Source organism: Copidosoma floridanum, unplaced genomic scaffold, assembly GCF_036245765.1.
Source record: "Copidosoma floridanum isolate Cflo_tuat_1 unplaced genomic scaffold, Cflo_Japanese_pri ptg000001l, whole genome shotgun sequence".
In the NCBI taxonomy this organism is placed as follows: domain Eukaryota; kingdom Metazoa; phylum Arthropoda; class Insecta; order Hymenoptera; family Encyrtidae; genus Copidosoma; species Copidosoma floridanum.
In genome coordinates, this window is record NW_028321878.1 from 3,265,195 (window position 1) to 3,279,561 (window position 14,367).

The following is a 14,367-nucleotide window of genomic DNA, read 5'->3' on the forward strand; positions in this document are numbered from 1 at the left end:
AGTAGTGGGTAGGAGCTCGCTGGCGATTGTGTGCGAGGAGCTGGGCATCGTTGGTTGGACTTGTTGTTGTTACTCCTCTGGACCCGAGATGATCTGACGGACGAGATGCCACCGTGGGATAGCTACCATCTGCCCTTCCTCATAGTACTCGTGGCGATCGCCGTCTCTGTCAGCGGCAATGGTAAGTGTCTCCGTGTATACTCACCTGCACCCGGGATTATTGAGTTTTACAAGGTGCACAGCGAGCCTATGTGTTTAACCCGCGTTTGCGCGTGGGAGGGATGGTTTGTTTTGGGACGCCAGTCTGAGATTTTTCTCCCCGCGTTTGGGTGCACCCGTGCTTTTTTTTTTTTTTTACCTCGTGCAATGTAATTGTTTTGCTTTTTTTTTTAATTTCGAATTTTCTTCCGCGATCGATTTCTCTCGTCTGTCGTGTCGTGTGCTCGATAGGATAACGAAAGTTTTTCCGTCACGCGCCGAAGGGAATTGATTTTTCCTTTAACGTTGGCGAACTTTTGTGAGCCGCAGAGTGAGTTCAGCTGGTCGATACGATGGGGATATTTTTTTTTTAAACAAACTCGCAATTTATTCATAAATTTGAATGAAAAATTCATAGCTCGAAACGTGTGTCACGAGTGTCGCTTTTAATTTTTTAAAGAGAAGCGAAAAACTAGAGAGCTTATCTTCCTGCAAAAAATAAATTGAAAAAATCGTTTCCTTATCGAGGAAATATTATTTGTCAACAATACGATGCGTGTACAAGAATGTCGAGGGAGAGAACGAGCGATAAAAGCCCAATGAAATTGTTATTCAATCATGATGGTGATGGGAGCAATAAATTGTCTAATGTTTTAGGTCAGTTGACGTCCAAGGAGCACAGAACGCATGCAGCCTCGGAGCGTAAAAATGACCTGTGGTGCTATCGCTGCGACACTATTGACGAGGGCAATACGTGCGTCAGTCTAGCCGGTAACGACAGTCACCTCATGCAAAAGTGCAAAGACGACAAACGCCTGTGCATGGTACGATTCATTTCGTTTACTGGATGATTTTTTTTTTTTTCTCTTTGATTAAGGATCGATTCTTTCATTAGTAACCAAATTATGTAACTGATGATTGTTTGTTCGCTATCTACTGATGGAATTACAAATAATCATCTTATAAGTAACGAGAAATCGACGGCTGGGAGAAAGAAAGTAACATTTCCAATTCGGGAACATAATTTTTTTTTTTTTTTAATTCTCAAGCTTCTCGACTGCTATTACATTCAGCGTAGTAAAAAAAATCCAAAGCTGCAAAGCTGCTTGGCTCTTGATAAAAAAAAAAAAAAAAGAAAAGTAGGTTACCCGGAAAATTCATAAATTCCCTGCCAACACACGAGTATTTCTTCCAAAAAATGTGGACTGCACTTTCTTTCCATCGAGTCGCCGATGATAAATTCGTGGAGTTGAGTTTGCGCAATACTTAATAAAAAAAGCCTTTGATCCCGGCCAGGTGAAGCGCTTCTCGTACACGACGAGCACGGAAAACTCGACGTCCGAGCCGATGATGTGGGGCATGGAGCGCAACTGCACGAACAAGTGCGAGCCCGGTTGCATCGTTATCGGGGAGCGCACGAAGCTCTACTCGTGCACCTCGTGCTGCGACTGGTCGCTCTGCAACACCGGCAGTGGCCAAGGCCAGGACATATTCGCCAAAGAGCTCGAGTTCTTTCTCGCCCTCGCCATCCAGATACTACTCACATTCACCCTCTACCCATCGTGACACGCTCTCTCCTTCGACATCCCATTATAAATAACACCGAAGAGCACAATAATACAAGAAATGAGCTCTCTTACCTTCCTCCCGTTGCATCCGTTCCGGTTGTTTGAGTTTTTTACTCATTTTGTAAGTACGTTTTCGCGTTCACTTTTTTGCATTTACCATGGTATAATTATATCGCGACAATATCTATCAGGTCAGCCCTAGCTGTAATATATACTATATTGATTTCCAATTGTTATGCGAGTCGCTGGGCATTCGAGTGATTATGTTTTCAACGTTTTGAGTGTGATATATGTCCGCTTCGGTGTACCCGAGGTGATCGTTAATTTTATGATTAGTGCGGTTAAAAAGAATACGGAATAATCACGCCACGGGCGTATACACAGTGTACATTTTTTCAATGACATTTAACCAAACGGATCAATAAATGTATAAAATTGTTTTGTAAATAAATCTTTCGTATTTGTTATTCTTTTTTCCCCCTCTTTTCTGCGTATTGACAATCTTGTATAAAACAATCATTCCCAGCCAAAAAAAAAAAAAAACCCATACGAAGTCTCTCGTGTAGTCGGAGCTATATAATGTATAGCCACTCGACGAGCTGAAAAGGCCACTTGGCCACCTCGATGTCGGATGATTCGACGGCAATTATGAATACCAAGCTAAAATGGAAAATGGGCTTTCGGCGAGCAGCTCACGTCTTTTCGTTTCCTCGACAGACCGAATTTTCAACTTATTTTCGAGTAACTCGCTGTACCTCCCCAATATCGTGAATGCTTCCTAAAAACTTTCAAGAATAATAAATAAACACTCAAATTGATCCATCAGACGCGTTGTTTAACAGATCCATGTCAATCGTTTCCGGAAAAAAAGATACGGTAGCGCTGGTTAAACAGTCGATGAATCATTAATTTGATTGTTTCTGAAGCCATGACCACTACTCCACCGGCACGTAATGAAAAGAAAATACGAGTGGTCATGAAAAAAGGGTAAAAATCAGCCAGTCATGTATGGAAGCAAGTCACATCAGAGTGGAAAAGTGTTAATATTTACGCTTCCTTTGCGGTCAGGTAGATTCGGGTTATTTACGCCACTATCGCGATACGACCCTGTCACTCGTCTAGTCTGTCATTTGGTGCATACACAGTTTTCTGCCGCGCTCAAGAGATCGACAACGCCTTTGTCCAGAGACGCGTGACGTCGCAACGCACATCGCGACGTGCACAACTGGAGAACCTGCAGCCCCAATTAAGCTTATAATTGAGCGCGAGACGCGTTTGCGGAATGCCACGAGTGTATAGCCCCACGAGGGATAATTTAATTCTCGACCGCGGCGATGCTCGTTCCTTTTAAATGGGTATATATACTTGCACAGGCTGATGCGCTCGGTGTGCGTGACGGTTCGTCGTCATTCATCGATCTCGATCGGTTTGATTGATTCGGATCTTGAACAATTGGCCCTCGCGGCAACAAGCGACCAACATTGATTTCTTTTTTTTTTTTTTTTTTTCCATTCATCGTTGAAACTCGTTTGTATACTCGACCAACAAGATCAAGCATGCAGTTGCTTATTTTACGTTTACGTTGTAAATTAATGTACCACACAAGTGTCGGGATAATTTGATCCACCGCCCCATTTTATATTGTTACGTTTCACCCAACACAGCTGAGCTGCTGTGAAAAAACAAAAAAAAAAACAAAAAAAAAAGAAGATTTTGTGCGTCCCAAATGTCTCCTCTGCTTCTGAAACGTCACACAGCCGGAGTGCTCGTCTCCGATGGGAGGGGAGAAAAAAAAAGAAGGGCGAGTAGCGCTCGAGATAGAAAGAGCAGTGTATAGCGCACGAATAAGAGAAAAAAAAAAAAAAAAAAAAAAAGTAAAACAAGAGAGATGCGCAACGTGGGTTAAAGAGACAATAGCGGAGAGAGGGAGGTGATATTACAGTGGCACCGTAACGTCTCGTCGACGCATCTCGCACCCGACGCACACGTAAGGGGGTGGGGGGGGGGTAAAGCCAAAAGAACACTGACCGCTCTATATATTATATATATGTATATACGTGAAAGCACAGCGACCGAGGCTAAACGTCTCGCGCATAAAGCTGCCATTATTAGAACGCCCCGCGAGAAACACGAAATAAGCTTACACACACGCGCACACACGCCGCATACTCTACTTACTTACGCGCCCGCTCGTGTTACACGGTATAGCAGCTGTGAACTCATTCCCCAAGAGTCTCGGCCCGCTTTAAAAATTCCTCCTCCTCTTTCTTCTTCTCGTCTACATATATATATATATATATATGTTTACGTCTCTGCCTCCCTTTCCCGGTATAGCGGGAGGAGCTTTCGCATACACGCGCGTGCTTTCCGACTGCATGGCGCGTATTGCATATCGGCCCAATTAAATGACATAATTGAGGGAGTGGATTTTCGCACGCCCAGAGAGAGAGAGCAAAGTTAGCTCCGCGTGTGGTGCAGAGACAACGGGGCGGGGGGGTCTGTCGACAAGCTCTCGGAAGCTGTGGGTGTATACACACATGTATATGGGTGTACGCGTGATGTGCAGCCTCTTTCTCTCCGCACTGTCTGTCCCTCTCTCTCCCGTCCGACGCGGGCCGGCGTTGATTTTATTTTTAATTTCGTGAGAGAGGTTGGCTCTCTCTCGGCGGGTGGGTCTCGACGACTACCAGGCCGCCGAGCCCGCAAAGTTGAGATGCGAGCGCCAAGTCGAGCGGACACGTGATTTTTGTACTTTGGGGCTCTCGTTGACTCTCGGTAATAGTAAATACTTACATGCTCTGACGGGGGGTTGCGCGTTCGATGTTTGCCGATACTTTTCACCGCAAGTGCCGTTTGGGCCGCGATCGAGACCAACTATGCGATGACTGACATTATAGTATTCCCGAGTCGGACGATTCGTGCCTTGTAGTCCCCGGTGCGACGCGATGAGCGATACAAGCGGACGATGATCGCGTCGGTTGTCCTCCTGGCCGCCTTGGGCACCGCGCTCCAGAGGTACCCGCGAGTGGTCCACCCGCGCGTCGTGCCCCACAACGAGGTGTCCCGGGACCGGCGCTCCGTGCCCCGCGCCAACGACAATCTCGAGTTTGTCTCGCTCGACGAGTGGCTCCTCAAGACCGAGCCCAACCGGCACCTCGTCCTCTCTGCCTCGCTCAGGCCCGAGTGGACGGGCCCCGGGTACGACGACGGGGTAGAGCCGTTGGGCTCGTGCGAGAGCCGCGTGGGCGAGGTCCACGGGTGGGAGGGTGGCTCCCGCGTGCTGTTGACGCGCTGCCGGGAGGACTTTTTCGGGCTGGTGCGCCTCGAGAACCGGACGTTTCTGCTCGAGCCGTGGGGCAGCGGTGGTAATAAGCATCTGCTGTACGAGGCCGGGCTGGCGAGGAGTAGGCGGGACGTGGCACCCGCGGCGCAGTTGTACGAGGCGAGCCAGCGATACTACAACCTCACGGGCGACACCCTCGACGCGGAGAACTACGAGGACAGTCCGGAGCTGGTGAGCGAGTCGATGGCCACCGGCCTTGGGAGGAACAACGAGCTGGACCGGCCGGAGGAAGGGCTCGGGTACTTCTTCGACAGGAATTGGCAGCGGGAGAAACTGCCGAGTGAGTGGACGAATAACAAGGGAGCTGCTCCCCCTGATGCTTGTCACTAACGTGTATCTCTCGCGTTTTTCTTTTTTTTTTTTGTCGCAACAGCTAGGAAGACGACGGTGGCGGGCAAGTTTTCGCCGCCAAAGTGGCTCGAGCTCGCGGTCGTGGCCGATTACTCGGTCGTCGAGTTTCACGGCTCGCGGGTCCAGCGGTACATCTTGGCGCTCCTGAACATCGTGAGTATACGACATTTGTGTACGTGTGGGGGTACACGGGTTGTCGAGGAGCAAAAAAAAAAGGGACTCGTCGCGTCTCGCTCTTTGCTTTGTTTTGCTTTTTTCGTGCAGGTGAGCGCAATTTACAAGGACCCGTCCCTCGACTCCAACATGCAGCTCGTGGTCGTTCGCATGATCCTGTCCACCGAAAAGAAGGACGCAATGGTAATGGAACTAACGTTAAACAATCGGCTTGTGTATTTACGATAGTTGGTTAAACAATCCGGAGCGTATGTGTAGGTGCATCAGGGTAACGCGCGTCGCTCGCTCGAGAACGTTAACAGGTGGAATCGCAAGCTGTTGGCCCAGTCGAACCGGACGCACGATGTGGCCGTGTGGCTGACGAGGCTGGACATTGGCGGGCCCTCCGGCTACGCTCCGGTTTCGGGTGCGTGTGACCCATCGCGATCCTGCGCCCTCAACCGCGACGAGGGCCTCACGAGTGCCTTCATCCTTGCCCACGAGGTCGCTCACATGTTCGTACTTGTTACCTATTTTTGTTTTTTTTGCCTTAGATGTTTGCGTGTTTAAAAAAAAAAAAAAAAAAAAACTCTTTTCTCGACGTAGATTGGGATTGTCTCACGATGGGGACAAAAATTCGGGCAACGCGTGCGCGAGAGAAGCCGTGCGAGGCAGTATTATGGCACCGATGGTAAAGACCCCACACATACGTATGAATTTATTGAATTTGAAAATTTGCAAAGCCATACATGTCAAACTGGGTACAACTTAATGGATGTTCCGTTTAAACACGTGCTTTTATTTTTCCTGTCCCTCCCTGTACCTGATCCAGGTGGCGGCGAATTTTCACAATTTCCACTGGTCGAGTTGTTCGAAGAAGGAATTCCATCGCAAAGCAAAGTACGTCGATCTTTACTATTCAAGGCACTACCCAAAAAAAAAAAAAAAAAAAAAAATTTCAAATAACTTTGGCACTCCTACAAATGGATTTTTTTGTTCCCAACTCGACAGGCACTGGTCCTGCCTGTCTAATCGTCCGAGGGACGATGACTCGCCGATCGCCAAGGGCCACGAGGTGTTCAGCATGGACGAGCAGTGCCGCATGGAATTCGGCGAGGGGTGCGTACACATAATTTTAATGTCACGCTCATACGTGGCTTGGCTAAAAATTAGCCCTTATACACCTTTACCCAATTTTCCCATTGATATTTTCCACGAAAGTGTACAGTAGAGTGACATTCAAGTATACCCTAGGACCGTTTTTTTGCTCCTCTCCTGCTCTGGACTTTTTTCAACTGATGCTCTTTGTTACCGAACTCGTGCGATAATCAATAAAGACGCGCTTGGCTATTGAACTCCACTTTGAGGGCGGGGTGGTGTGATTTATAGTTGCTTCTGACTGAAAGTCAGGGAGACCTTCCAATGGTCACAATTTAATTTTGATCTTTGACGTGAGTTTGGGATTTCGAAGACGATGAAACAAAACAAGCAGGGGGAAAAAATACTCAAAGAAATTTCTCGATCTTTGAAGCGGAAGCTTTGCAAGCCGTTTCGTCATGTCGTGGAGATGGATGGATGGAGCCACGGTAGACGCGCGTAGTTCGAGAACGTCATTATACTATAATTACCCGGGGCTTCTCGAAAACGCGATTAACGAAACAAGCGCGCCTACAACAACACCCGGCGCAATACACCAACGGCCCCAAGGAACATTGCATCAGCCAAGTCCAGAGTAAATAAAAGCCGGCGCTGAAAATTCCCAAACCCATGTGTGTGCATGTGATATGATAGCACGTAGGGTACGTAATATATTGTTACGATAGAGAAGGAGGAGGCTCGTTTGTTTACAGATACGGGCGCTGTCGGAGTCTGGAGCCGGCGAGCCTCTGCGCGCATCTATGGTGCGGACGAGCCAACAGCTCGCAGGCCTGTAAAACTAAGAAGGGACCGCCGCTGGAGGGTACACTGTGCGCCAAAAATAAGGCGAGTGTGCTTTTAATTAACCGAACCCTGGGATGTTTGTCTTTTCGTATCTTTTGGGGGGGAGAAGGTGTTTTTTTTTTTTTTAGTAAAAATGAGGAAAGTTCACTTTTGTTTGTACAAAATGTGTCACCCACGAAAACCTTTATAATCTACGCACTGTTATTAACGTTGCTGGAAAAAAAAAAAAAAAAAAAAAAACAACACCTACGGTATACGACTGCAGTTTTGCACGAACGGAGCTTGCGAGACGGTCGAGCCGAAGCGGCGCTTCGTTCCACCGCCCATGGCCGTACGGGGCAGCGAGAGCACCTGGGGTCCCTGGAGCTCCTGGAGCGAGTGCTCGAGGACGTGTGGCGTGGCCGTGCAGTCCAGGTCCCGGCGCTGCAACAGCGGAAGCTCGTAAGTAACGCGCCCAGTCATACCCCATCCTCGTATAAGCAAACGTGCCAATGTGACGCGCGTCGTAGGAGGTGCCAGGGTGAGCCGCGCGAGTACAGAGTGTGCGCGGTGCCCCCGTGCCAAGAGCCGGTCGATCTTCGGGCGAGGCAGTGCTCCCGGTTCTTCTACGAGCACGTGAACGACCCCAAGAGCAGCCCCTTCCAGGACAACGGGACTTGGCTGCCCTACGAGGCATTTGCCGGCTCGCCCAATTGCCAGCTCGTCTGCTATAGGAAGGAGTCGGGCGAGATCTTCCACACGGGCCTCGACGTCGAGGACGGCACCCCTTGCTCGTACGAAGCGACCGACGTCTGCATCGAAGTGAGTTTCATCCCTATACCTACGAGTATTTTTTTTTTTTTTTTTTTTTTTACAGTATACGTGTCTACTGTTTTAGGGCAAGTGCCGGGCCATGGGCTGCGACGGTGCGCTCGACTCCAACAGGACCAAGGACGCCTGTGGGCTTTGCGGTGGCAACAACTCCACTTGCGAGAACGTCACCGCCAACTTTCAGCGCAAGTTGCGCCGAGGTACGTCATTCATGCATCATACAACGGGTGGCTGCCCCAAATAGCAATCCTGTGCCGTTAAGGGGGGAGGGACTCTCTCGTTGGTTGTGGCGCGTACGGGGCTGACGATTAGTTATATCGAAAGGGTATCTATTATCTCTTGACAAATTGACAATCGTCGGTGTGGCCCTTCTATCATCGAAGAAACGACGCGGCTGGCTGTGGTGCCGAGCTTGGCGTACAACATCAAGGTCACGGTGACAATTTTGCTGAGCGACGCAGTGCCGCACGAGGGCAACGTCAAGGTGCTCCTGCGTGACGGAGATAGGCGCCGACACGAGATGAGCGAGTTCGACGGGGACGGCCGGGCGCCGGTGCAGGTGCTCGACGGTGCGGCCTTCAGGCTCGAGCGCCTCGAGGAGAAGTACGTCCTCGGAAGCAGGGGACCCGCCGCCTCGGAGATCGTCGTGTCGGTGAGTGCACTTTTTTTTTTACTTTTACTCTCCTTGTCCGTGCACTGAGTGTGTGTACATGTATGTGTATTTTCCAATGGGCCAAGCTGGTGGCGACGCGGGAGGTGCTGCACGCCGGCGCCCTCATCTCCGTCTCGTCGCAGTACTCGATCGCTCGGTCGGAGCTGCGCTCGGCTCGGGGCAGGTACGCGTGGCTACTGGGACCCCCGGGCGCCTGCTCGGCCAGCTGTGGTGGTGGCCTCAGGCGCAGGCAGCTCCTGTGCCGGGACGAGGTCACCCGGGAGCTGGTCTCCCGCAGAAAGTGCCTCGTGGTGGCCAAGCCCCCCGGACACCGCGAACTCGAGAGGTGCAACACTGCCAGGTAAGTATGCACACCACACGTGTCGCGTATCCTCATTTTTGCCTTTTTTTTTTTTTTTTTTTCGTGATAATAAAACAAAAAAGCGCTTTAGCTCCAGTAGCGTTGAGCGTGTCCCCCACCGAAAATAGTCGACGGTCGTAAATCACATATATGTGTTTATTTTTTTCCCCCGGCAGTTGCGAGTACACGTGGATCCCGGGAATGTGGGAGCGGTGCGTGGCCGGGGCGCCGCCAAGCTGCCTGGGCAGCCAGCGACGACGGTTGTACTGTGTGCGCGCGAGTTTCCCCGAGCGGCTGGTCACCCGCGAGAACGAGCTGCGGGTCTTTCGCAACACGCTCTCGCCGGCCAACTGCCGGGATCTCAGCCAGCCTATCACCGAGAGACAGTGCACGAGGCAGCCCGAGTGCCCCCACGGCAAGTGGCTGTACTCCGAGTGGACGCCCGTCCGTAACCTCTTTTTTCTTCTTTCTTTCTTTCTTTCGTTTTTTTCTTGTCCGTAACAGTCGGTCGTTGCTCTTTTTTTTTTTTTTTTTTTTTCCTTTTTTTTTGCAGTGCTCGCAGACCTGCGGGCGGGGAGTGCAGACCCGGCGGGCGCGCTGCGCTGAGCTCGACGGCTGGGAGCAGCGCCAGATGTCGGTCGGAGCTTGCGGGTCGTCGACATTTCCGGCACCGCCTCCGGAAGAGACGCGCCCCTGCAGGGGACTCGACAAGTGCGCGCACCAGTGCAGCGGCGATGGGAGCCGTTCGTGTGCCGGAACTCGAGATCTGGCTGCCCAGTGCCGGAACCCGAGCTTTCGCAGGCGCTGCTGTCACTCCTGCCGCGGCGAGTGAACCAGGACTACTTGAGAAAATCACTGTCCCCGTGAGTCTCGAGAATTGCTTCTCCTTTGATGAAGGACGTGTCTATGGTGTTTACTCACGCGGCTGTGAGATTGCGCGTATTACTTACAGGCGCATATTTTAGGGACGTTGAGCCATTTTAGCGAGAAAACTTGATTTTTTTATTTATTTATTTTTTTTTTACTTCTAAGCCACTGTAGCCAATTCATTTGATAGCAAATCGTTTAGTTTGTTACATTTATAAGTTACCTTAAATTATTGGAGGTGCCATTGTACTTTACGAATAAATTTTTATTTCAAAAATCAAACAATTTTCAAATAATTTCGTTATTTACTTGGTTTGATCCTTTCAGCCCGAAAACGTGACTTTTTCTAGACTTTAACCAACTATTGGCATGTTATTGGTACAAAAGGTGTATGGCACTTGTCACTGCAACTCAGACGATTGTGCCCAAGAAAAAGACAGACACATCCGTACGAATCCAAGAATCATTTGGTTGACTAAAAATGTCCCCCAAAAATTACTATTTCACGATTTTATCTGTCGTTTTACAATAAAAGTAGCATCTAAGATTCGTTGAGATGTAAAAAACCCCGTCCAATCTGACGAAATTGTAAAAAAAACAATTTCACTTGGTTTCTTAAAAAAATTGCACTACAGCGTATCTTTTTGTTATTATTCAATGGAACATATATAAGTTGGGCGTATTAGTCTAGACAGCCAAGTTAAACAACCTCACCGAGTTAAACAAGCATCTTTTTACGCATCAGTGGGACGGAGGATAAATAAAACACATCAGTATTTGAAATAGTATTAGACTAGGTTTTTTATTTGTATTTGAAGTGTACAATGCATATAGTTACATCGTTAGTGCTAATCAACGCAGCAATGAAATTGACGCAATTCGACGATTATAACGATTATTGGAAGAAAGATAAAATAAAAGCCAAAATATACACTCTGTCTTCACTCCGCGACGCCGTCTTTGAAACACGTACAACAACGGATACACACACACATGCACACAAATAAAAAGCAAACCGAACCTTCGCTTCTCTATGATTCTTTCTTTCGGTCTTTACTATTAAAATCTCATTGACTCGCGAAAAAAAAAATAATAATAAAAGTCGCAACAAAACAAAAGGGTCGAAAGATCAACGTAGCACAATCACATAAACGCACCAAAAAATACGACGGGTCGATCCCCCCCTGCTATCCTTGTAACGCGTGAAAGTTGATGATGGTAAAAAAAAAACTCCGTCGTACTTTTTCGAAAATGCGTCTCCTATATCCGTCAACTCCTTCCATCTCTTTGTCGTCTGTCCCGAAAATACGCGGTATTTCCTAGAAGATATGTTTTGACAGATGTGCTCGGAGGGTGGGGCCACAAAGATCGGCAGAGGGCTCCCCCTTTCTATACAGTTCTATGCACGTATAGATGTAGTTCATTTCTGTAAGTGTGTATTTTTCGCGTGCGATTCATCCTCCTATTTCGTTTACGTTTTCGCTAGTGTGTATGTATACATATTTATATGCAATATATATATTTGTAACCCTAGGGTGTGTGTGTGTGTGTGTGTATGCATGCCCGCTAAGTCATTTATAGTAACATGCACGAGGAGACGGAAAAGCCACTCTTTAGTCAGTTTCGAAATTTTCTTTCTTTAATATTTTTTTTTTCTTTGCGAAAAAATCACGAATGTCATTGTGGCAACATAATTTTGTAGAATTTGTAATGAATATCTGGCTTACTTTAGGAATTAATCGTTCGTCAATGACTGACGTTTTGAAAACCTTGTATATATCAATCACTCGTTAATTCATCGTACAAGTGGCGGTATTTTGATCATCGAGTAATTGATTTTGAAATTTCAAGGCGTTTATGGAAAAAAAAAAAAAAAGATGGCAAAAGTAACAAAACACGTTACTTTTTTTAGCATAAAAAAAAATGTTTGCAAAGTCAGTGCTTATTTTTATTTAGGATAATTGTCGGCTCTTAGAGGAAATGAGCTAATCGATTAAATCGGTAGTATTGTCTGGTTTTTGAACTACGTCGATCAATCCGACGCATTGCACAGGAGTTTGAGACAGTGTATCGTCGCTCGTATCATTAAAAAATTTTTTTTTGTCTCCTCTGCGAGAGACGAGCCAGTTTATCATTATTATTATTATTATTATAATTATTATTTTTTAAATTTTTTTATTAAAGCTTAATTGTGTACATGTCTTTTGTGTATATTAACGCGAGCGATAGTCACTAATTCCTTTGGTGTTTTCTGCTTACTTTGCGACAGTTAAAAACTCCGCCGAGTTCCCATATCACGTTGGCAATGTCTAATATTTGTTTATTTATTTTTTTTTTACTTGAGTTATTAAATTTTTCAATGGTTTTTTCTTTCAACTTAAAACATACTTATTAAAAATTTTGGTATTTTCAATTTAAATTACTATCGGTAAAATATGTAGATATGTATACGTATTTTAATGATATATAGTACGATTCTTCACGATTTTTACGCTATGTGTGAAAAAAAAGAGAATACAAGGACAAATTTAACAATAACAAGCTATTAAAGAATCTAAACTTTAACAGTAAATAATTATCATTAGTGACAAATATTGCGATTAACTTCTAAATGATAATTGATAAAACGTAACTGTGCAGTAAGTAAAACATTACACGATACTCTCTTATCTAAAAATATATAATAAACGTATTGATAATAAAGCATTTATAATAATAACGTACAATAAAAATATATATATATAATTGATGATAGGTTCATCAAATCTTGGATAATAACTCACGTAATAACATAATTTATCATCGATTTATATTTCTAAATCGATTAAAATATGCCTCGAATTAAATGTTTTTTTTTTTTTATAACTTTGAAAAAGCAAAATACACTCAAGGAGAGTGACGGTCTCGCTTGAAAACAAAAAAAGTTTTTCAAACAAAAGGTCATATCTCGCCTGGTTTTGCAATTTTTACAATCTATAGTGTAAAATGTTACAATCGTTATCGTCGCACATTTAGTTTACATGATGGGTTGTAAATTTTATCAACGTACAAATAATTTGTTATAAAAATACGAATTCGAGAAGGCATTGGAAAACACATGAACATTTAGTTTCGCTCGCTGGCTGACTTTTTGTCAAAAAGACCATGTAAGTGTTTAAAAATCAAATTATAAAAATTTGAATTATGTGTGTCTTTTATAATTAATAAAAAAATTTTTTTTCTGTATCAGCACTCGCTACTTACTTATTCAATTGTTAGTATTACGATGCAGTATATTCCAAAGTTGTTTTGATAGTAAAAGATAGGCTCAGTGGCATGCTAATTTTGAGCACAAATTTTGTTATTAAAAACATTTGATCGACCGAAATCGCGTGTCTTCGATCCATTTTAAGATACTTTAGTATTATTTTGATTATTCCCTCGATCCCTTTAAATAATTATTGCAGTCTCTATGGCAAGCGACACATACATTTAGAGGACCCCTTTGAATTTTTTTTTTTTTTTTTTTGGACTACAGTCTTCACAAATTTTTTGCATACAGTCATTTTTTTTTTTATTTTTCAAAATTTTACAAGTATTAATTAAATGTTTCCAAAAACTGTTGTAATCTCGTTAGAAAAAGTTTAAACAATTAATTTTTAGTTGTATATTACGCATGCAATCATAGCTTATCCGTAAACGTAGCATATATATATATCTCACTGTCGCATCTCCTCGATCGTCCATCCATCATTGCTATTTATTTTTATTCAATGCACCTACGATTTGCGTGTCTCTTTCAAAAAAGCGTGAACAAAATTTATGTGTGTCTTACTCAATTAGGAAACTTTTTTTTTTTTTATTACACGTATTTAATGTACTGTATGTATATCTGTCAAAATGATTCTAATAATCTTATTTTACACTACTTACAAGTTAGACTTTTTTTTTTGTTTTTGTTTTTGTTTTTTTTGGTAGACGCAATGACGCTGCTCACTTTTATAGCCTATGATTGAATATTCACACGCAACGGGTCGCTTTTTCATATGTATATGGTTTTTATGTTTCTCGTTCCGCGGAACAATCGTAAAACCCAAGACCACGAACAGACGCGCGTGATGAAAAAAAAAAAAAAAAAAAAAAC

General features: G+C 45.1%; 2 protein-coding genes across 2 annotated transcripts; both read left to right on the forward strand.

The window, feature by feature from the left end:
- LOC106640413 (uncharacterized) lies at positions 1-2,173 on the forward strand. Its single transcript, XM_014354446.2, has 3 exons — positions 1-181; positions 856-1,022; positions 1,495-2,173. The coding sequence occupies exons 1-3, from the start codon at positions 106-108 to the stop codon at positions 1,762-1,764; spliced, it is 513 nt and encodes a 170-aa protein (XP_014209932.2). The 5' UTR covers positions 1-105; the 3' UTR covers positions 1,765-2,173.
- A 2,558-nt stretch (positions 2,174-4,731) lies between these two features.
- LOC106640343 (A disintegrin and metalloproteinase with thrombospondin motifs 1) lies at positions 4,732-10,209 on the forward strand. The gene is made up of 15 exons (XM_089588787.1): positions 4,732-5,389; positions 5,483-5,613; positions 5,725-5,817; positions 5,893-6,128; positions 6,220-6,304; positions 6,446-6,513; positions 6,625-6,732; positions 7,464-7,596; positions 7,820-7,995; positions 8,067-8,355; positions 8,432-8,564; positions 8,748-9,016; positions 9,103-9,377; positions 9,554-9,821; positions 9,931-10,209. The coding sequence occupies exons 1-15, from the start codon at positions 4,732-4,734 to the stop codon at positions 10,207-10,209; spliced, it is 3,201 nt and encodes a 1,066-aa protein (XP_089444913.1).
- Positions 10,210-14,367: the final 4,158 nt, after the last annotated feature.

Bases quoted from the DNA above. Each gene is read 5' to 3' on its own strand.
- LOC106640413 (XM_014354446.2), top strand. From the start codon at position 106: ATGCCACCGTGGGATAGCTACCATCTGCCCTTCCTCATAGTACTCGTG. The intron at 182-855 runs GTAAGTGTCTCC...CTAATGTTTTAG, and splicing joins CGTCTCTGTCAGCGGCAATG to GTCAGTTGACGTCCAAGGAG. The intron at 1,023-1,494 runs GTACGATTCATT...GATCCCGGCCAG, and splicing joins ACGACAAACGCCTGTGCATG to GTGAAGCGCTTCTCGTACAC.
- LOC106640343 (XM_089588787.1), top strand. From the start codon at position 4,732: ATGATCGCGTCGGTTGTCCTCCTGGCCGCCTTGGGCACCGCGCTCCAG. The intron at 9,378-9,553 runs GTAAGTATGCAC...TTCCCCCGGCAG, and splicing joins GAGAGGTGCAACACTGCCAG to TTGCGAGTACACGTGGATCC. The intron at 9,822-9,930 runs GTCCGTAACCTC...TTTTTTTTGCAG, and splicing joins TGTACTCCGAGTGGACGCCC to TGCTCGCAGACCTGCGGGCG.